Source organism: Lithobates pipiens, unplaced genomic scaffold (assembly GCF_037356315.1).
Source record: "Lithobates pipiens isolate NorthernLeopardFrog02 unplaced genomic scaffold, aLitPip1_a1.2 Scaffold_23, whole genome shotgun sequence".
NCBI classification, from domain to species: domain Eukaryota; kingdom Metazoa; phylum Chordata; class Amphibia; order Anura; family Ranidae; genus Lithobates; species Lithobates pipiens.
Window position 1 is genome coordinate 301,256,402 of NW_027507785.1, and position 23,273 is coordinate 301,279,674.

The 23,273-nt window shown below is 42.7% G+C and overlaps 1 protein-coding gene across 1 annotated transcript in view; it reads right to left on the minus strand.

Moving 5' to 3' along the window:
• Positions 1-23,273, minus strand: part of AK5 (adenylate kinase 5) — a 359,252-nt gene that overhangs the window by 101,900 nt on the left and 234,079 nt on the right. Inside the window, exon 8 of the mRNA XM_077450424.1 lies at positions 5,870-5,946. Coding sequence (XP_077306550.1) covers positions 5,870-5,946 — 77 coding nt within the window. The remainder of the gene's footprint in view (positions 1-5,869; positions 5,947-23,273) is intronic.

Here is a 23,273-nt window from a genome sequence, read left to right on the forward strand (position 1 = left end):
GGTGGCCTGGGTTCAGATTGTTCTGACATTTTCAGATCTCTGGCCAGTTCAGCTCATCCTTAGAAGTGTGTGAAAGAAAATTTATTGATTCCTATATTTATTGATTCCCATACATAGAGAGATAGTAAAATTACTGCATAGTAAAATTAACATTTGAACACTGGTTGGTTGCCTTAGGCAACATAAAAAAGAAGGTTAGCATGCATTTCATATGTATGCGAGAATATATCTTGCTATGGGATTGTCAAGGTCATAACCAGTGGCGGCCCGTGCCTTGTGGGTGCACAGGCCCCGCCCCAACACCTCTGCCGCCCTCTCTATTCATGTGCCTGGCCCCTTTCAGGACACCAGATACATGAAATACTATGATGGGGATAGGCACGGGGGGGGGGGTGTATTTTGAAACACGTGATTAGAGCCAGAGGTTCTGATAGACTTCAAAAGAGCAAAATAGTGAGGGTTTGGGGCGCAGAGCACCGTGTCCTGATCCCACCCTGTTGTGTGGCATAGCGAATACATTTTCGCTGTTTTCACACTAACGTTACTTTAGGCAGGTCAGTAATTGGCCAAAGCATTAGGCGATCCTATTGGATGCCTAATGCTTTGGCGGAAGAGGAGACACGGCGGGGGGAAGCCTGAGGAGCCGAATGGACACAAGAACTGCAGCCAGCGCTTCCCACCACTACAGAAGAGGAGGAGAGCCCCGTCAGACTGGGCATGGGGGAGGGTGGTTAGTGAAGTGACAGCCGGGGGATGCACCTAGCTGCATTTGATGGGCACAAGTGGCTGCATTTGATGGGCACAAATGGCTGCATTTGATTGCACACGTGGCTGCATATGATGGGCACATGTGGCTACATATGATGGGCACATGTGGCTACATATGATGAGCACAATGGCTGCGTTTGATGGGCACACGTGGCTGCATATGATGGGCACAATGGCTGCAATCGATGAGCACAATGGCTGCAATCGATGAGCACAATGGCTGCAATTGATGGCCACAGTGGCTGCATTTGATGGGCACAATGGCTGCAATCGATGGACACAATGGCTGCAATCGATGGACACAATGGCTGCAATCGATGGCCACAGTGGCTGCATTTGATGGGCACAAGTGGTTGAATTTGATGGGCATCACTAGCTGCATTTGATGGGCACAATGTTGGCATATGATGGGCACACGTGGCTGCATATGATGGGCACATGTGGCTGCATATGATGGGCACAATGGCTGCGTTTGATGGGCACACGTGGCTGCATATGATGGGCACAATGGCTGCAATCGATGAGCACAATGGCTGCAATTGATGGCCACAGTGGCTGCATTTGATGGGCACAATGGCTGCAATCGATGGCCACAGTGGCTGCATTTTATGGGCTAAAGTGGCTGCATTTGATGGGCACAAGTGGTTGAATTTGATGGGCATCACTGGCTGCATTTGATGGGCACAATGTTGGCATATGATGGGCACAATGGCTGCATATGATGGGCACAATGGCCACATTTGATGGGCACAATGGCTGCATTTGATGGGCACAGTGGCTGCATTTGATGGGCACAGTGAGGCTGCAATTGATTTGGGGGGGGGTCAGTATTTTTCAGTTTGTTTGCGCCAGCCACCACTGGTCATAACCCACCACTGAAACTCAGTGAAGACGGACATGGAAGAGCCAAGGCTCAGGTGAAAAGCCATAACTTAATTTGCTCAAATATCAGTTTTGATCATCTTACCGTTAAATCTGATCACAGGAAGTAATGTATCATTTGTTCACTCATGAAAATTGATATGACAGTCAGGATCGTTCTCAGTTCAAGATCGGTCACACTCTGCCCGCTTCTAAACAAAGCACTCGTCATCTACTTCTCTCTCATAATATTGTGAGAAGCTGCAAACAAACCCGCTCCATCAACAAAAAAAGAAAAATTTATGTGACAGCTTCTTTTTTTTTTTCTTCTAGCAGGCTAGTTGCTATGACAACCATGCTAGGCCCTTCTCTCGCAGGTACTGTAAAAAGCAGATAGACCTGCAGAATTTTTGGAGAAGAACAGGCAGGCTACTTGACTTAAATTAAGAGGAAAAAACTAAGTGGGAAAAGTATTCTCACAAAAATTAAATTACACTCAAGTTTTTATTCCTAAAATATGGCCAATTAGGAAGCAATATAAAAAGCCCTGAGCAAAGTTAAAATTTAATTGACCTAAAATTACATTTCTCTGCAAACGATGCTTGAATAATTTATGCTATTTATACATGGGATAAAAATGCAGACTCTTTGTGGTGCTCTTTGAGAAGGAATAACTTCACAAAATTATATTTAAAAAATTATAAACGTAGAAAAAAAAATGATAAAAAAGAAAAAGAAAAGCATAACTTCACAAAATATAAAAAAGTATAACTACACAAAATTATATAAAAATGAATAATTTCACAAAATTATAAAAATAAATTTAAAATTGTAAGCTCACTATCAAGCAGGGCCCTCTGATTCCAATTGAATTGTATTGTAACTGTACTGTCTGCCCTCAAGTTGTAAAGCGATGTGCAAACTGTTTGCGCTATATAAATCCTGTATAATAATAATATAGCTTCACAAAAATCTAATACAAATATTACAAAATATTCTAAAAATAAAATAAAATAACTTCACTAAATTAAAAAGAAAATAATAAAGACAGGTCAGGGATTACTTGTTTTACTACTTGTTAAGAATATATAAAAATGTGCACGTTAGGGGTTTGCTGTTCACACCAGCAGGCATCTGTTGTGGTCCGTATAACCAAGATTGTATGCGTTGTGTAGGATTGGTCCAAAGCATTGCACGGTTTCGATTTTTTTTTTACATTTATTCAGAGTTAACAATTTAAAAAAACAATGAATTCAACTTTAGGTGTTGAAATGCAGTCACATGCATTGCACACATAAATAAAGAATGTCTGCATTTTTAAGCAAAGCAATGCACATCCCTGCATGTCAACATGTAAAGTGCTTTTTTATTCAACTAACGTAGACACCAGTGGCGTAACTAGAACCTTCAGGGCCCGATGCAAGAAACCATGAAGGGCCCCCCCTGAACCCCAGCCAGGGCCCTTCCCTCCGAGTCCGGCGGTGGGGGTATGTAATAGTGTGTGTGCTAGATGCCTATGCTGCTGCCGGCCATATGTACAGGGGGCTGCATGGGCCCCCTGCATCACAGGGCCCGGTTGCGGTCGCGACTGCTGCACCCCCTATAGTTACGCCCCTGGTAGACACATATGTATGGTGTTAGCAGGGCATATAGAAAACAATCGTTTTCTATGTGCCCTTGTGTTAAGCTTGCATTGAGATCAACACAATTCAACACACCTGGTATGATTGAGCCTGAAAATATCCTGTCTTCAGACCATTTAAAAAAAAAAATCTTTCTATAAGATTATATGTGCATTTACCATATTTTATGTATGGAATTTACCTGTAAAAGCCTCCCTTGTGAAGACATCCAGATTGCTGTTGGATGCCACCATCTCGGATGTGATGTAAGCAACCCAAGCAGACTCAGTACTGTCACTCATATGATTCTGTATAATAGCGGAGCGGTGCCCAACCTTTTGAAGAGTAAGGGCCACTTAAGCGACTTGGTAACCGATCGCAGGCCACAATGAGGAGGGTGGGCGGATGACAGGTCCGTGTCTACTCCACAAATGAAGAGCAGACAAAAAAAGAGCCCATTCTACTCTATGGGCACTCCAATCCTAGCCACCCAGACAGAAGGTGACAAATCCCCTTCTGTTTATTTTTTTAGAGGATTGAATTGGAGGTAGGCAGGTGTACATGGACACAAATCCGTTTACATCGAGGTAAATGGAGGGTCCAACTGGGTCCCCCTGAAAAACAGAAAGACGGACCTGATTGGACTAATCATATCAAAAGGACCGAAGGCTGCTTTTACACTGATGCGCTGCGGTTCACACGCACTGCTGCACTTTGCCATAGAATCCCATTTTATCTTGCAGGTGTGGTGCACTTTCTGAAAACGCACCAAACCTGCAGGTAATAACATAAGTCTATGACTCGATGCAGGTAGCATTTTCAGTTTGAAAGCAGCCCGGTGTAGCTAGTGTATCAGTGTAGAGAGCAGATATGCCCATTGTTTTTTGATTTTAATTAAAAAAACTGACCTCGATCTTCACTTCCTTCTCAGGCTGCTGCTGTCCCCCAGGCGGGTATAGCTTGCAGCTGCTGCTGTCCCTCAGGAGGGCATGGCTGGTGGCTGCTGCTTTCCCCCAGGGTGTGTACGGCTGACGGCTGCTGTACCAGGATGCAGAGTGCATTTGGCATCACTCCACTTGTGACAGGAGCCGGTGTTCTACCAAAAACATTGGCTCTGCTCTCTACTTCAGCCACATAATTCCTCTACCGCGGGCTCCATTCTTCACACCGATGCTCTGGGATGGCGGGAACCTGTGATCTGGGCTTGCCGACCCGCCATTCAAGAGCCACTTCAGTGGGCCCATGGGCCAGCAATTGGGCACCTCTGCTGTATAGTATTCCTCTTTGCTCCTCCTCCAGCAACTACAGGAAAAATATTTTCAATATACCACACATGCTACAACTCCTTCAAAGGTATTGTGGAACATTTTGCTGAACCATTTAACCTTAGGAAATTTCCAGCAGTTATGATCATACATAGTTATGATTACAAAATGTTGAATACAGTCATGTATGGGCACCCTTAAGGAGAAATTGTCTACCATTTTCTTTTTTATTTGATTAATTTTACTGTCCTTGTGTACGGGGGATTCTGGTGTGAGAATTGTCCCTGGTAGCTCAGGAGGAGCTGTTGTCCCACCTCCTGATGATATCACCCCAAAATGACATACTGTCACCCAACTCCAACACTGGCCTGGAGAATACATGATGGTTTTAAGAGACAGAACCCAACTTTTTTCATTCTTGCCACTGACCTGGCAGGCTTGTACATGTATCATACAACATGTAATATTTGGTTTATATAATCTTTATTTTATTAAACATATAAAATGCATAAAATATAATGGCGTCAATTAATTTCATTATTGAGGGTGTAAGTTGGCTGGTTCAGCCTAAGAGCATAATGTTGTACGACACTTGAGTTTAAGTAGAATGTAAACCAGAAAAACTGGGGAGACATGAGGGAGGGAGTTGGGGTTAGGGAGAAACTGGTATCATTGCAATGCATAGAGAAAGTTCCCTCCTGGTGACCTCAGCATGAATCCGCCCCACATTATAGATCTAATTTAATATGCTGAAGCATATCTCAGCCCTGTGGCCCACAGAGACCCAACAGGCACCCCCCCCACAGGCTAAAAATCCTCTATCATCTAGGGGAGACACCTCCTGGGCTCCCTCTGCGCCCTTTTCGGATGCAGGTCCCACCAGGGCACCAGGGTTTTCAGGTTTACACTACTGAGTGTAACCATCAGAGTGCAGAAAAAACATTATCTAGAGGAGAACATAACTGGTTACAAAGGGCGTATTGCACCTTAGAGTTGGTCTCCATTGTTGGCCATACAAACCATAGAGTGGGGGGGGGGGGGAGAAGGGTATAGGATACTCAACTGCAGGCAGGGTTTATGAGAAGTCATGATCAGGTATGCACATCGCTATTAACAGAACCTGTAATTTGGTAATAAAAGTTCTTCTCCCTATAATTGTAAAATTGGGCATGTATGAAAGAAGCCCTTTTACACTTATTGGTAAAATACAGGAAGGTAGCCCCATTTCTACACATGCCTCCCAGTAATATGCTGGAATTTTTTGATATCTCCTTCGGTGACATATTCTCCATGAATAATATAACACCGCGATGAGGAACAGAAAAGAAAAATGTATACATTAATATTACCTACCTGATGTTCAAACAAAGATGTAGATTCACTAGCCTCCCCGCTGTCTAAGATAAGGCTGAGGTCAAGCTCGCTCGGTCCTGTCAGGAGAAAATAGGCATTTAAAGATGGGCTGTTGTGCTGTTCACTTTCTCAAGATAACACCTACACACTGCCTACATTTATAGAACCATTCCACATTCATTTATCTTTAACATTTTCTTTCTTGGGAGTAAAGGAGGTGTTTAACAAGATGCTCTCTATCTTGCTTCTTGCATCCCTTGTAGCGGAATGGTTTGGATAAATAGTTTCACAAAAATGTATTTTTGCAGAAGAGCAGTTTCATGTTTGATATGTCCTTTAAACAGAACTCAGTTTCTTTTTTCCAAATAAAATAAAGAATACAGCTGTCACTGCATAACGTACCTTGTCTCCATAGTTACATAGATAGGTTTAAAAAAAGACACCAATCTATAAAGTTCAATCAATATAAAAAATAGTTTAACCACTTCCATTCCGGGCCTATTCTGGCACTCCTCTCCTACATGTAAAAATCATAATTTTTTTGCTAGAAAATTACTCAGAACCCCCAAACATTATATATTTATTTATATATATATATATATATATATATATATATATATATATATATATATATATATATATATATATATATATAAAAAAATATATATATATATATATATATACGTGTGTGTTTTTTTAGCAGACACCCTACGGAATAAAATGGCTGTCACTGCAACTTTTTATGTCACATGGTATTTGCGCAACAATTTTTCAAACGTGATTTTTCTGGGAAAAAAACAGCTTCATTGATTAAAAATGTAAAAACAGTAAAGTTAGCCCGATTTTTTTTTATATAATGTGAAAGATGATGTTACGCCGAGTAAATAGATACCTAGCATGTCACGCTTTAAAATTGCACACACTTGTGGAATGGAGCCAAACTTCAGTACTTAAAAATCTAGTGCTAGAATTGTTGCTCTCACTCTAATGCCCCATACACACGATTGGACATTCCGACCACAAAATCTGTCTGATTTTTTTCCGACGGATCTTGGCCGAAATCTGTCTTGCATACACACAGTCACACAAAGTTGTCGGAAAATCCAATCGTTCGGAACGAGGTGACGTATATCAAGTACAACAGGACTACGTAGAGGCCAGTAGCCAATAGATTTCGTCTCCAAATTTTTTTCGGAAAAAGTCAGATTGGATTTTGTTGTCGGAAAATTTTAGATCCAGCTCTCAAACTTTTTCTGTTGGAAATTACAGTATGTCAGATAGAGCCCACACAGGATCGGATTTTCCGACAACATTCCGACAACACATGAATTCCTAAACTCATAATGCTAATGACTCCTGAGCTGACAGGCAGGAAGGGAGAGGGTGAAAGAAGACAAGGGGCACAGGGACTGGCAAATACACATTACATGATAAGACCTACCCTAAAAATAAGCCCTACTGTGTCTTTTGTTGCCAAAATTAATATAAGGCCCGGTCTTATTTTCTGGAAAACGCGTTATGTACAGTGGATTTAAAAAGTCTACACACCCCTTCTAAAATGTCAGGTTTCTGTGATGTGAAAAATGAGACAAAGATAAATCATTACAGAACTTTTTTCACCTTTAGGCTGGGTTCACACTGCTGCGGGTGGGAGATCCGGATGTGATTCGCAACGCACTGCAGTGCAAATCACATCCGATCTCCGTAGCGATGCGAGTTCAGCCATACATATAGTATGGCTGAATTCGCATCGCTCCCGCCGCAAACTCGCACGGGACCCTTTTTTTGGTCCGCAGCAGAATCGGATCGCATGGGTGTTCACACCATGCGATCCAATTCCTGTGCGAGTGTGCAGATCGCACTGCGATATGCGGACGGATCTGGGGGTGTCATTAACATTTCATTGACACTCCCAGCCGTTCGCATAGGGCAGTGTAAACTGCCGGCGGGAGGCATGCGATGCGGGAAAACGCCGCGAATTTGCGGCGTTCCCGCATCGCTGTGGTGTGAACCTAGCCTTAATGTGACATATAAACTGTACAACTCAATTGAAAAACAAACCAAAATCTTTTAGGTGGAGGGCAATAAAAATAAACATATCTTCAGGAATTAGGGCCAAAAAGTTCAACCTTGGTTTCATCAGACCAGAACACATTTTCCCACATGCTTTTGGGAGACTTCAGATGTGCTTTTGCTAAATTTAGCCATGCTTGGATTTCTTTGTAAAAAAAGGCTTCAGTCTTGCCACTCTACCCCATATGGGAGATTGTTGTCACATGTACAACACAGCCAGTACATGCCAGATATTCCTGCAGCTCCTTTAATGTTGCTTTAGGCCTGTTGGCAGTCTCCCTGACCAGTTTTCTTATCGCCTTTAACCATTTGCTTACTGGGCACTTAAAGTGGTTGTAAACCCTTACAAACCACTTTGACCTACAGGTAAGCCTAGATTAACTAGATGCCGACCGCACCTATTGTGGCGGAAGGATGTCATATGACGTCCTCCCGTTTAAACAGGAAATGCGCGCGATCGTGCGCGCGCATCCCTGTTTCTTCGGTGGCGACGTGTCACGGAGACACCGCTCGCCACCGAAGGGGGTGAACAGCCATTCGTTATGGCTGTTTACCACGTGATCGGCCGTGATGAAGTCACGGCCGATCACAGATGGTCACACCCCGAACGTGCACGGCACATGCGCGCGATCGCGAGCGCGCTGCGCGTGCACGTCGGTGGCGGCGTGTTCCCCGGGAACACTGCTCGTCACCGACACTGGTAAACAGCCATTGGCCGTTTCACAGCCGATCACTAAAATGTAAACAAACCGCGGTAACGGGATATTACCGGGTTCTCCTCCTCACACACCGATCGCGTGTGAGGAGGAGATTGTGGTAACATCTTGTTACCGCATACAGTGTACACCAATCACACTGATTGCCCCCCCCCCAATAAAGAGGACCTGTCACCACCCCTCATAGTACCTGTCAATCACAGTCCATCAGAGTACCTGTCACAGTCCATCAGAGTATTTGAGTACCTGTCCCAGCCCATCAGAGTACCCCGAGTACCTGTCCCGGCCCATCTGAGTACCCGAGTACCTGTCCCGGCCCATCTGAGTACCCGAGTACCTGTCCCGGCCCATCTGAGTACCCGAGTACCTGTCCCGGCCCATCTGAGTACCCGAGTACCTGTCCCGACCCATCTGAGTACCCGAGTACCTGTCCCGGCACATCAGAGTACCCGAGTACCTGTCACAGCACATCAGAGTACCCGAGTACCTGTCACGGCACATCAGAGTACCCGAGTACCTGTCACGGCACATCAGAGTACCCGAGTACCTGTCACGGCACATCAGAGTACCCGAGTACCTGTCACGGCACATCAGAGTACCCGAGTACCTGTCACGGCACATCAGAGTACCCGAGTACCTGTCACGGCACATCAGGGTACCCGAGTACCTGTCACGGCACATCAGGGTACCCGAGTACCTGTCACGGCACATCAGGGTACCCGAGTACCTGTCATGGCACATCAGGGTACCCGAGTACCTGTCACGGTCCATTAGAGTACCGAGTACCTGTCACGGTCCATTAGAGTACCGAGTACCTGTCACGGTCCATCAGGGTACCCGAGTACCTGTCACAGTCCATTAGAGTACCGAGTACCTGTCACAGTCCATTAGAGTACCGAGTACCTGTCACAGTTCATTAGAGTTCCGAGTACCTGTCACAGTCCATCAGGTACCCGAGTACCTGTCACAGCCCATCTGAGTACCCGAGTACCTGTTCCAGTCCATCTGTGTACCAGAGTACCTGTCACAGTCCATCTGAGTACCCGAGTACCTGTTCCAGTCCATCTGTGTACCAGAGTACCTGTCACAGTCCATCTGAGTACCCGAGTACCTGTCACAGTTCATCTGAGTACCCAAGTACCTGTCACAGTCCATACGAGTACCTGTCACCGCCCTTCAGAGTACCCAAATACCAGTCACCAAACCATCAGAGTACCTGTCACCAGGCCATCAGAGTACCTGAGTACTTGTCACCAGGCCATCAGAGTACCTGAGTACTTGTCACCAGGCCATCAGAGTACCTGAGTACTTGTCACCAGGCCATCAGAGTACCTGAGTACTTGTCACCAGGCCATCAGAGTACCCGAGTACCTGTCACCAGGCCATCAGAGTACCCGAGTACCTATCACCAGGCCATCAGAGTACCCGAGTACCTGTCACCAGGCCATCAGAGTACCCGAGTACCTGTCACCAGGCCATCAGAGTACCCGAGGACCTGTCACCAGGCCATCAGAGTACCCGAGGACCTGTCACCAGGCCATCAGAGTACCCGAGGACCTGTCACCAGGCCATCAGAGTACCCGAGGACCTGTCACCAGGCCATCAGAGTACCCGAGTACCTGTCACCAGGCCATCAGAGTACCCGAGTACCTGTCACCAGGCCATCAGAGTACCCGAGTACCTGTCACCAGACCATCAGAGTACCCGAGTACCTGTCACCAGGCCATCAGAGTACCCGAGTCCCATGTCTCATAGAATATACGTTGGGGTGTTTGCTTTCCAAAATGGGGTCATTTTGTGGGTAATTTCTCTGTCCTGGTGGTCCAGGACCTTCAAAAGTGTGATGGTTAGGAATGAAATGAGATGTGTCATTTATGCTCCTAGAACGCCTGAACGTACTACTTCAATGTTCGGCCTCTCTATGTGGCCAGGCTGTGTAAAAGTCCTACACATGTGGTATCGCCATGCTTGGGAGGAGTAGCAGAATGTATTTTGGGGTGTAATTTTTGCTATATACATGCTATGTGTTAGAAATATCTTATAAATTGACAATTTTGTGTAAAAAAAAAAATGCGTTTTAATTTTTTTCCACATATTCCAAAAACTTCTGGGAAAAAAATTAACCGTTTAAAAGACTCATTATGCCTCACAGATTATACGTTGGGGTGTTTGCTTTCCAAAATGGGGTCATTTTATGGGAAATTCCATTGTCCTGGTACTCCAGGGCCTTCAAAAGTGTAATAGGTGGTTGAGAAACGAGATGCGTAATTTTTGCTCATAGAACGTCTGAAGGTACTACATCAATGTTAGTGCTCTGTATGTGGCCAGGCTGTGTAAAAGTCTCACACACGTGGTATCGCCGTACTCGGGAAGAGTAGCAGAATGTATTTTGGGGTGTAATTTTTGCTATATACATGCTATGTGTTAGAAATATCTTATAAATGGACAATTTTGTGTAAAAAAAAAAATGTTTTTTAATTTTTTTCCACATATTCCAAAAACTTCTGGAAAAAAATTAACCATTCAAAAGACTCATTATGCCTCACAGATTATACGTTGGGGTGTCTGCTTTCCAAAATGGGGTCATTTTATGGGAAATTCCATTGTCCTGGTACTCCAGGGACTTCAAAAGTGTAATAGGTGGTTGAGAAATGAGATGCGTCATTTTTGCTCGTAGAACGTCTGAAGGTACTACATCAATGTTGGTGCTCAGTATGTGGCCAGGCTGTGTAAAAGTCTCACACATGTGGTATCGCTGTACTCGGGATAAGTAGCAGAATGTATTTTGGGGTGTAATTTGTTGTATGCATATGCTGTGTGTGAGAAATAACCTGATAATATGACAATTTAGTTAAAAAAAAAAAAAATCTTCATTTTGCAAAGAATTGTGGGAAAAAATGACAACTTAAAAAAACTCACCATGCTACTTACTTAATACCTTGGGATGTCTACTTTGTAAAAAGGGGTCATTTGGGGGGTATTTGTACTTTCCTGACTTGTTAGTGTCTCAAGAAATGAGATACACCTGATGTACTGAAGGCCTGATCAGAAGTGATCAATTTTCAGTGATTGGCACCATAGTTTGTAGACTCTATAACTTTCACAAAGACCAAATAATATATACTAATGTGGGTTATTTTTACCAAAGATATGTAGCAGTATAAATTTTAGCCAAAATTTATGAAGAAAAATTACTAATTAGCAAAAATTTATGACAGAAACCAAGAAAAAGGCATTTTTTTCACAAAATTTACGTTTTATTTTATTTATAGCACAAAAAATAAAAAACACACTAGTGATTAAATACTACTAAAAGAAAGCTCTATTTGTGTGGAAAAAAGGACGCAAGTTTCATATGGATACAGTGTTGGATGACTGAGTAATTGTCATTCAAACTGTGAGAGCGCTGAAAGCTGAAAATTGGTCTGGTCAGGAAGGGGGTGTAACTGCACTGTATTGAGGTGGTTAAGGCTTACCTGTAGGTCCAAGAAATATCTCCTAAACCTACAAGGTTTAGGAGATATTTCCTAAAAGACAGTCACCGCTGTCGCAGGCGCACTATCGCCGTTAGCAGCATGCCGTTTAGACTTTATAACCACTGTATATACCATACCTTGCCAATGCTCCTGGAAGCTGAAAATCAGTGATGTAGATACCGCTACTTCAGTGACCTCCACTTGTTTCCAGGCCCCACGCTGAGTGGCTGGCCTGATGTAATGTAAATACAGGAGGTTGAAATGACCGCTGCCCCTCTCCTTTCTATGCTGAGCATTAGGTCAGCCGCTCGGCACAGACCCAGAAGCAAATGTAGATCACTGGAGCAATGGTGTCTACTACAGTAATTTCCAGCTTCCTGGGGCAGCAGCCAGGTATGGTATACACATATTTACATCCAAGCTAGACCAATGTAACAATGTAAATATTTACAATCCCTGAAATTATTCTTTAATAAATTGAAAACCTCTATATGCAGAATCCTATTCCCAATAGGAAAAAAAACAAACCTTTTAAGCATGGTCCAATTTGCTCCAAAAGAGGAAAATAATTCCTTCCTGATCCCTAAGGCAGTCAGATATTCACTGGATCAACAATCTCAGAAGTGAGATTAAGTAATAGAAAATAGAGATGGAAGCAGCGCTCTCCACAGGGGTAACCCAGTCCAATCACGAGTACTCAAAAAGGGGGGATACTGGAGTTGTACTTTAAAGGAAAACTATAAAGGTTTTAGCTTCATTTTATTTCATTTCTATGCATTCATACAATTTTCAATTGATATTTTATATATTTATGAGCATTTTATACGTATATACATACGTATATATGTCTTTTCTAAAGAGGGAACAATAGTAGCTGTTTGCCTTTTGACTATCTCTGAAGGTCTGTATAGAGCCCTACTGAACAGGCAAGGTAGGGAGGAGGGGAAGTCAGCCCTATGACTTACTTATTTCAGCTTCAGCTATTGAATACTGTAATCAAGAAGTTTTTTTTAAGCAAAGAAGCTAAAGTTAGTTGACTGCTAAGCTAAGATCACCCCCACTCCCCCCACTGAATAGAAATTTAAACAATAAAGGTGTATATGTAATATTTCATATTTACCTAATACAATGGAAAACATATGCCATATATACGAAGACTTGGTTGCCCACGCTTACTTGGATTCACATTTATGAAATCCAATGAAGGTGTTCAAGAGCCTAAAACTTTTAATGTTTAAGTGTGTTGGCTGACTTGTGTCCTACTGTGAATTTATTTTAACATTAAAAAGCCTTCTGTTCTTTTACTGTGTTGGCTGCTTTGTGTTCTACTCTTATCATTAAAATTTTTAACTTTGTAACTTTTGCTTGCTGCCCTTATTGGATTGCGGACACGTGAATTCTCAGCTCTCAGTTTTCTCCCTTGGGGGGGTATCCCCGTTTTGTGGAAAATATACATACGATGTCTTGTTTCTACATTTATTCAGTCACAGATTCAGACCTGCACATATGCTCAAACATATACGGTCAGCATAATTCGCCAATCTGCTTAGACACACCCGGGGAACATCAGCATCCACCAGGGAATGACGAAAACTTGCAACATGACAACATGTACCAATGGCTTCTATGACATTTTTATTTACATTAATTTTAATAAACCTGGTGTTACAATTTGGAAAAAACAAAAAAAAACTCTTGTTTATATAATGTAAGCAGTAATATTGGGAAGTAAAGCTGCCTAGTTCTTGTTTTTACATAAACTTGAATACTTAATAAACCCAAAAAGGCAAAACACCATAGAATGTAATAATTATATGGTAAGCAAATACCCTTACAAGATATAAGACAGGCAGTAAGGCTTATTAACATTTATCAGGTGCCTGCAAGGTAGACCTGTCTAGCCCGAGGCAGAGTGCTGCAAATTTTATTCCAGCACTAATGAGAGTAGTAAAAGGTTATCTCTTTTCTTATAATTATACACTGCAATAAAACACAAACACTGGAGGATGTGCCATGCTGAATATATTTACATGCAAATTATACACTGCATAATCAACCAGATCACACTAGGTAGAAGTAATCTACCTGGAAACAGAATAGACAGAGGGGAGAGAGAATAGAAAAATAATATGGCATGGAGAGATAGGGAAAAAGGAAAAGAAAGGACTGATAGAGAGATAGAGAGAGAGAGAGAGAGAGAGAGAGAGAGAGAGAGGGAGGGAGGGAGTGAAAAAGTAAGAGGGAGGGAGAAAGAAAGGAGTAAGAGAGAGAGGAGAGGAAGGGAGAAAAAAAGAGAAAAAGAGAGATGAGAGGGAGGGAAAAATATAAAAGGGGGGCATGGAGAGAGGGAGAGCGATATCAATAGAAAAGGAGGGGAGAAGGAAAAAAAGGAGGGATGGAGAAAGAATGCAAAAAGAAGGTGTAGAGAGGTATGGGAAGAAAGGGAAAAAGGAAATCAAGGTAAAAGAGGAGAGAGGCAGAGCGAAAAAGTAAGAGGGAGAGAGAGATAAAAAAAGGTGGACGGGGAAGAAAAAAGAAAAAAAGTGTAGAGAGGGACAGAGAAAAAAAAGGAGTGAGAGAAAAAGCAGGGGGGGAAGAGAGGTGAGAGGGAGGGAGAAAAAAAGGGGGGGGGAGAAATATAAAGAGAATGGGAGGGGTGGAGAGAGTGAAGGGAAGAGGGGGAGAAAGAGAAAGAGAGGGGGAGAGAAATTGGGAGGGAGAGAGAAAGAGGGGAGAAGGAAATAAGGGGCGAGAGAAAGAGATGGGTAGGGATGGAAAAAGAAAGAGGAGGTGAGAGAGCAAAAAAAAGAGGGAGACAGAAACAAGACAGAGGGAGAGTGAAGGGAAAAGAGGGAAAAAGACAGGGGAGAGGGAAGGAGAAAGAAAGGAGTGTGAGAGAAAGATGGAGGAAAAAGTGAGAGAGAGGGGAGGAGAGAGGAGTGAGTGAGAATGATAGAGAGAATGATAGAGAGAAGGAGATGGGGGAGAAGGAGAGATAGATGGGGAGGGAAGGAGGAAAATGGAAAAAAGAAAAAAAGGGATGAAAGAGGAAGAAAGGGAGAAAAAAAAGGGAGAGACAATGAGGAGAGGGGAAAAGAGAGCAAGAGGGAGAGGGTGAGGGAGAGAGTGGGATACTGAGCGAGACACAGTAGAATGTAGAAGAATGATTTTATTAGCAGAAATTAAGCTGGCAACTTGATAACTCCTTGGTATTGTCCTTTATTTGGCTATATACACAGGATCAATGCTGACATGTTTCAGCTATTGCAGCCTTACTCATAGCATAGTTAACATTAAAATGGCATTACCCCCCCCCCAAATAATAGAGGGGGCAGGACTGAACGTAATTACAATTAAAACCAATTAACATTAAATGTTATATAAGCCATGCCATTTTAATTTGAATCATGCTATGAGTAAGGCTGCAATAGCCGAAACATGTCAGCATTGATCCTGTGTATATGATGTAGCCAATAAAGTACAATACCACGGCGTTATCGAGTTGCCGGCTTAATTTCTGATTTGGATGTTCGAACAGGGGAGTGGAGATCCTCCAGCCTAAGCACTGAATCTCAGCATGTATTTTTCAATTGTACTTGTATGTTCCTATTAGAATTACTATTTTTTTTTCAGATGTTTCTAGATTTCTCATTCTCCTAACATTTATGATGACATGGTAAAACCACCAAAAATATAAATAATAGAAATATACAGAAAAAAACAAAAAAAATAAAATAAAAGTAAATACGTTTTTTATTTTAATTCCCAATTCCCAATGACATTAACTATGATTACCCAATAAACCAGTGCTGAAGCTGTCAAGCTTTACATTCACATTGCTCCATGAAGGGATCCCGCAGTTAATCCCCTGTATATTTACTGTTATTTGAAGACTGATCTTTGCTTTTGGAATCATTACAGAACTTCTATCCAATGTGAGTTCTAAGGATTTCTCTCTCTCTCACCTTCAGTTCTGCATAGAAAAACACTCTATTAGGGATTTAGTTAAAATAATGTATTAAAATCTCTGCTTTTCACTGCACCATGTGCCTTCTCACCCAACGGTTCCTAGCTGACGCACCAAATGAAGTCTCACACAATGTTATATACCTGGGAGGTCATAAGCAGTGCATCAGTTATTGATCTCTTATTGACTGATCCTAGTAGAAATAAAGACTTTGCCTTATATAACTGTAGATCTTTAAAAAGAACAGACCACAATCAATGCACAAGGTCACCAGCGGTCAGGATCATAGTCTATTGAAAGCTAAGTCAATCGCTCAATTCACCGAACTGAAAGTAGGTGAAGGTCTTCCTGTAGGAAATTGTAATGCAGTAGTATCACAACACCATAAATGTTCTAGTAATATATGTATATAGTGTAAAATACAAATATAACTGACTTGCCATTGAAAATAAATAGCACCACAACATATGAACATGTGCATGGTGCGTTGCATTAGTTGGCAGGTGTGAATGGGCCCTTAATGGTGCTTGGTTTGTTAAAGCCTAATTGAAGTCTGTTGTAAAATTAATGAGCTAAATGAAGGATGCAACAAAACTCACATTCTTAACCCTTTCATTTACAGTCATTTATGCCTAGTTGTCCAGGCCTAAATTGGCAACATCAGTATGCATCAGTTCATTTGACAATGACTCTGACTAATTTGCATATAATATACTATATTATAATACTAAATATACTGTAGATATTTTTAAAGATATATACAGCTTTTATTTGATATACTTTTTAAACCCTGCTCTGTTTTGACTTATCATAAAAACAATGCTCTCGCTCGAGATATATATATATATATATATATATATGTATATATATATATATATATATATGTATATATATACACACACACATACACATACATACACACACACACACACACACACACACACACACACACACACACACATATATATATATATATATATATACACAGTGCCTTGCAAAAGTATTCACTCCCCTTGGCATTTTTCATGTTTTGTTGCTTCACAACCTGGAATTAACATGAATTGTTTGAGGATTTGCATCATTTCATTTACAGAACATGCCCACAAATTTGAAGATTTTTTTATTTTTTTTTCATTGTGATGCAAACAACAAATAGGACAAAATGTGCACTGGAACCGACAAGGGACGCATGTGCTTGGATGGCCAGACTAGGGAGCAACCCAAAAGGGGACCGTGACAGGATGGCTGACATGTCCCACAAAGTGGAACTTGATATGGGCAAATGTTTGCTACTGGCTGATGTTACTGGATGCCATGCAGCAAGGCTTTGACTGCATGGGTCGCAAACAATGAGGGTTTCCCAAGGGTTTGTAGGGATAGGAAAGGCCAGATACCAGCTAGGTACAGTCTGACAGTGTTGTGGGACAGGCTCAGATGAGTGTGGCAGTAAGACTTTGTGTCTTACTGCCACGGCCACAGACTGTACCTAGCTGGCATCTGACCTTTCCTATCCCTACAAACCCCTGGGAAACCCTCCTCATTGTTTGCGGCCAGGATGTGCTTGATGTGACCTGTGCCTGTCCCAGGGGCATGTGGCTAGGAATTTGCTAGGAATTTGCCGTAGGTGTTCCAGGCCTTCAGCGTGTTGGGCAAAAGTGACCAGTTTATGAGCAGCATAGTGTCGAAGGTGAAGGTGGTCTCTTAGCCCAGATTCGACCAAGGTGGGATAGGAAATGTAGTTCCAAGTCTCTGTAAGAAATATAAAGGAATTGAGGCAGGACAGGGCATCTGCTGCGAGATTGCACTTTCCAGGTATGCAAGTGCAGTGCACATTGAAATTCTAGTGAAGGGATATCTGCACCAGCCTGCGTGGGAAGGACATGATGGCCAGAGACTTGGACCTGCCTTTGTTGACAATCTCAGCCGTGGCTAAGTTGTCAGTGGAGAAGACCACAGTGTACCCCGCCTAGGTGTGTCCCCAGACCTGAGCTGCCACAACGATAGGGTAAAGCTCGAACAATGAGGACGTCTGGCTGAACCCGGGGACCAGGAGGATTTCCTGTGGCCATGGACCAATGGGTGGCAAAAAATGGCAGCGAAGCCTGTGGAGGCTGCTGCATCTGGTACTATATGAGGTGAGGAGGCTGAAGCTGCTGGGATGAACATGGATACGCTGTACCAGTTCTCAAGAAAGTTGTCTCACATTGCTAGATCTGCAGCAGTTGCCTGGTCTAGCCTGATGGTTTAATCAGGGTCCTGTGCATGGAAAAGGAAGACCAGGGGGCGAGAAATTAAGGAACGCCCCTGAGGGACAATCCTAGCAAATAGCAAAGTTCAGCGTGCCTAACAGGGACTGCAGCTCTCTCTCGGTGCCACTTCGTGAGGTGGTGAAGGCGTGAATGATCACCCTAATCTTGGACAGCTTGTCAGGTGGTAGGTAGACGTGTGCGCTGCTGAAAAATCTGTTGGTTTTCAAATTTCGGGTCATTCATTATGATCGCAATTTGAAAAATCAAAAATGTGTAAGACAGGATGTGTCGGGTCATTCATTATGATCGCAATTTCGAAAAATTCATAAATTCGAAAATCCGTAAATAAGAAAATCAGAAGATTCGAAAGAATAACTATTAAATTATAGGTATTGGCATTTCCTTCCAAATTTGGCTGTTAGTGAACGTAACAAATATGAATATATATACACACACACACACACACACACACACACACACACACACACACACACACACACACACACTATATTACTAAAAGTATTGTCATTACATGCACATGAATTTTAATGGCATCCCAGTCTTAGTCCGTAGAGCTCAATATTGAGTTGGCCCATACTTTGCAGCTATATCTCTGGTTTACACACAAGGTTTAGGAGTGTGTCTATGGGAATGTTTGACCATTTTTCCGGAAGCACTGGTCAGGCACTGATGTTGGACGAGAAGGCCTGGCTCAGGGATGGTCCCTTCCTATTCCAACATGACTGCGCACCCATGCACAAAGCAAGGTCCATAAAGACATGGATGAGCAGGTTTGAGGTGGAGGAACTTGACTGGCCTGCACAGAGTTCCTAACCTCAACCTGATAGAACACCTTTGGGATGAATTAGAGCAGAGACTACGGGCCAGGCCATCTCGCCCAACATCAGTGCCTGACCTCACAAATGCGCTTCTGGAAGAACGGTCAAACATTCCCATAGACACACTCCTAAACCTTGAGGACAGCCTTCCCAGAAGAGTTATAGCTGCAAAGGGTGGGCCAACTCAATATTGAAGCCTACGGACTAAGACTGGGATGCCATTAAAATTCATGTGCGTGTAGAGGCAGGTGTCCAAATACTTTTGGGAACATAGTGTATATATATATATATATATATATATATATATATATATATATATATATATATACCTGCACATACAGTATGTTCACACACTCAGATAGCAATAGCCCTTTCTGCAGCCTGCTAGTCTGAAGATTTGATGCTGCCACTGGAGCAGAAATCAATGACAAACAGCAGTAAATTATGTATGTTCAAACTAGTTTATTAGTTTCACATCAGATTTAACTGGGCTTTAATGTCACACTTCAGTAATTTATTCTTATTCTTGTTTGGACATTCCGACCACAAAATTCATCGGATTTTTTCAGACAGATTTTGGAGGAAACTTGTCTTGCATACACACGGTGGCACAAAGTTGTCAGAAAATCCGAACGTTCGGAACGAGGTGACGTACAAAACGTACAACGGGACTATGTAGAGGCAAGTAGCCAATAGCTTTTGTCTCCAAATTTTTACTGAGCATGCATGACACTTTGTGCATCGGAATTCTCTACACACGATCGGAAAAAGTCCGATCGGATTTTGTTGTCGGAAAATTTTAGATCCAGCTCTCAAACTTTTTCCATCGGAAATTCCAACATAAAAAGTCCGATCCCACACACGGTCGGATTTTCCGACAACATAATCCGATCTGACTTTTTCCGTCTGAATTTCCGACCGTGTGTATGGGGCATTTGGTTTTGGATAAAGTGCACAAGTGTGAAATTTTTTTTTTCATCCTGTGACCCTATTAGAGAGAGTCTGTCCCTGCGACACCAAAACAATATTCCTGACCCATCCTGCAAGCAGTACATTTATGTATGAGGCTATGGGATCAAAAGGAGGCAACAAAATGACAGTGGCTAGCTTTATTCTACAGGATTTCTGGACAAGAAGTTAGCTCTGCATTGAAAAATGCCCTGAAACGTTCAGATATTCACTTCTAAGCATTATGAATGCATTCTTTCCATTAACTAGTTTATGAAAATGATACCATTCTGGTATTGTGATCCTTGAAGGAGTTAACAGAGGATCCTCTTGTACTCTGGTTATCACAGATGCTGTCCCTGGCAACAGTGATAAATGCCATCATAAGCCAAGTACAAAAACATGGATTCCTCTGTACCGTGTCTTGCTTTGTCCCTCTGATACAGGGAAGGAACAAATGAAATAGAAGGCTCACAGCACAAGGCCTTTTGCCTTTCAGAGTTGGATGTCACAAACTAGAGAATGGCTTTATTTAACGGAACATGATTGTAAAATGTCACCGAGCAACAATTAGGTGTGACCTTTTACCAAGGACTCGGATTGAATAGATATGGAGCACTCCAATTATAAAAGGATTTTACTTTCGTGCACTGTCACAATGTGGTTCTGATAGACTGGGGGTTTTGAGCGACTGTTAAAGCCAAAAATGATCATTTTCAGTGATGCCAATATGGGCATGTGCATCTAAGCAGACCATACTTTACATGCAATTGCTGGATCAGCCTCTCTTAATACACATTTTACATAGGTCTCTGGATTGCTGTGTAGCCACCATAGACCTTGGGCAACAGGGCTGCCATGGGGGATACACAGCTACCAGAACCTTTGGCAACAGGGCTGCCATGGGAGATACACAGCTACCAGAACCTTGGGCAACAGGGCTGCCATGGGGGATACACAGCTACCAGAACCTTGGGCAACAGGGCTGCCATGGGGGATACACAGCTACCAGAACCTTGGGCAACAGGGCTGCCATGGGGGATACACAGCTACCAGAACCTTGGGCAACAGGGCTGCCATGGGGGATACACAGCTACCAGAACCTTTGGCAACAGGGCTGCCATGGGGGATACACAGCTACGAGAACCTTGGGCAACAGGGTTGCCATGGGGGATACACGGCTACCAGAACCTTGGGCAACAGGGCTGCCATGGGGGATACACAGCAATCAGAACTTCATGTTACTGGCAGCCAGTAATAGGTTCTGGTGATTAATTTAGGGTTCAAGACTACCAACTTGCTTGCTTAAGCTATACAGCCAGGTCTTTGAAGTTACTTTCCCTTTTCCAGATTGGCAGGTTAGCATACTGTACACCCACTTTGGGTTCAGAGAGTTTATAGTATGTCAGAGCTCTGCCCTACTGTTTCCTAAAGAAACCCAAACCGAGTTTAAAGGAGGAGAGCAACACAAGTTTATAACAAGTCCATTAAAAGTATATCAAACTTGATAATAGATAAGAAGGCTGTCAGACTGATGAGCCACATTGCCGCCTCTTCAACCATTGTTTTTCTATTGTTGTCCAGTATTATCTCCTACCATTGCCAGAAGTCAAACTCTGAAGGGGGAGTTTTGAGCCCCTGAAATGTGTTGGTTTGACCTTCTGCTCTATTATCAAGAGTATTAAACTTTTACTGGACTTATTAAAAGATGGTGGCATTTTTATTCTTTATACCCTATCTGAACTACCCCAGGGATCATCATGGACCCCATGTATAACAGAAAGCTGCCTCCTAAAGCAAGATTAAAGCAAGATTAAATTTGATTATGATGTTGGATTCTGGCACTCTGGATAAGACAGTGAAACTACTACAGCATTTCAGGCAAAAGCAAAAACTTTTTTTTTATTAGACCTTAAAGCCCTCTCAATATTTAATCGTTGTCTGTGTCACTGCTGCAACTTCCCCCTTGATTCCTATATGGTACAACCAATGCAATATGGACAGAAAGTAAGGGGATCCCTTAATGGAACCCTAGACCCAAGGTTGCAGTTAAAACCCAGCAGGGCTTTGAAAGGTCTGCTTCACATCGGTATGGTGCGCTTTAAGTGTGCTGCATTTTAGGTTGTGTTTTAGGTGCTTATCATTGAACTCTATGTAACATTAATTTTGATGAAAGTGCATCAAAGTTGCAGCAAGTTGGATATTTTTAATGCACCAATCCCAAAGTGCACGTAAAATGCACCAAAGGCCTCTTTCCCACTCTATCCAAAGCTGAAAAAATAATAAGTTTGCCTGATATACAATTTAAAGAGACAATGGGGGTTATTTACGAAAGACAAATCCACTTTGCGCTACAAGTGCAAACTACAAGTGTAAAGTGCACTTGAAATTGCACCGAAAGTGCATTTGGAAGTGCAGTTGCTGTAGATCTGAGGGGGACATGCAAGGAAAATAAAAAACAGCATTTTAGCTTGCACATGATTGGATAATAAAATCAGCAGAGCTTCCCCTCATTTCAGATCTACCCCTCAGATTTACAGTGACTGCACTTCCAAGTGCACTTTCAGTGCAATTTCAAGTGCACTTGTAGTGCAAAGTGAATTTGCCTTTCGTAAATAAACCCCACTGTCACACTGTGGATGCCTCTCCGCTGGTTCCTCATCCAAACTGCAATGACTGGTTACAGTAGCAAAGGGTAATGGTGACATAACTTCCTCAGTCATGTGACATTACATGGGCCTAGCAATTGGCTACTAGACGCAAGTACAGTCACAAGAGGGTCACATGCTATACACGTTGTGACTGTACGAGGCCTTGTTACAGTGTGAGAAGGGCAAATGGGTAGTTATGGTTGCACCCACAGGAGCAATCTCAGGCTTCTGCAGACTGTCAGCGTATCTGTCCGCTTGTACCTCATATGGGCAGGCAGTTACACAATGTCAGGGAGCATGGATGAACTACCTAGAGTGCTCAACAGCACCCTGGTAGTTCATTGAGAACTACTTGCTGTCAGCCACAAAGGCTGATGGTACTTGTGGTGCTCCCATTCACAGAACTCTGTGAATGAATGACACGGCCGCGTTTTTTTAAACTTTTTTGACAGCAGGTGCGGGGAAAGGATCCCTGGCCCGCTGTC